Source organism: Phytophthora parasitica, assembly GCF_000247585.1.
Source record: "Phytophthora parasitica INRA-310 unplaced genomic scaffold supercont2.11, whole genome shotgun sequence".
Classification (NCBI taxonomy): Eukaryota; Oomycota; class Peronosporomycetes; order Peronosporales; family Peronosporaceae; genus Phytophthora; species Phytophthora nicotianae.
Window position 1 is genome coordinate 127,321 of NW_008648997.1, and position 536 is coordinate 127,856.

The following is a 536-nucleotide window of genomic DNA, read 5'->3' on the forward strand; positions in this document are numbered from 1 at the left end:
CAATTTCTGAGCATCTGCTGCGCTCTCCACTCCTACAATAGGAATTTTGAAAATCCAAGGTGGTCGACAGCAAGGAATTCTGCACGTTCTTCTACGAAGACCTCGGCTCAGGCAGCTACGTGTGCAAGGATTGCGGCACAACACGGAAGCAGCAGCTCGGCAGCGGCTATTTCAACTTATGTTGCACATCACCACCAAGCGCCTTCGCTATGAGGAGATGTTTGCGAACGCTGAAGAGCTTTGATTTCGTCGCGCTGGAGACGAACCACCGCTTCCAGTGAGTGCGGTGGGTGCAACATGCCAACCACCGCAGTCGACAACCTGGACACGCGCATGATGAGTAAGTGGCCGCCGATCTCTATCAAGACCTTGGAGCAGTGCATGGAGACGTTGGCAAAGAACTTGAGAGCAGCCATCAACATGAAGACGGGCAAATCGTTTGGTCTAATGTTTGACGGTTAGTCCTACGGATCTATGCATTTCGTCGGGCTGTACAGTGTGTACGAGGTGGTGGGGATTCGGTGTGAGCGACTGCC

At 53.0% G+C, this 536-nt stretch overlaps 1 protein-coding gene across 1 annotated transcript; it reads right to left on the reverse strand.

Moving 5' to 3' along the window:
- Nucleotides 1-188: 188 nt before the first annotated feature.
- PPTG_22014 (hypothetical protein) lies at nucleotides 189-416 on the reverse strand (the record flags this gene model as incomplete). The annotated part of the gene is made up of 1 exon (XM_008901621.1): nucleotides 189-416. One exon carries the CDS (start codon nucleotides 414-416, stop codon nucleotides 189-191), a length of 228 nt encoding a protein of 75 aa, XP_008899869.1.
- Between the last annotated feature and the right edge of the window lie 120 nt (nucleotides 417-536).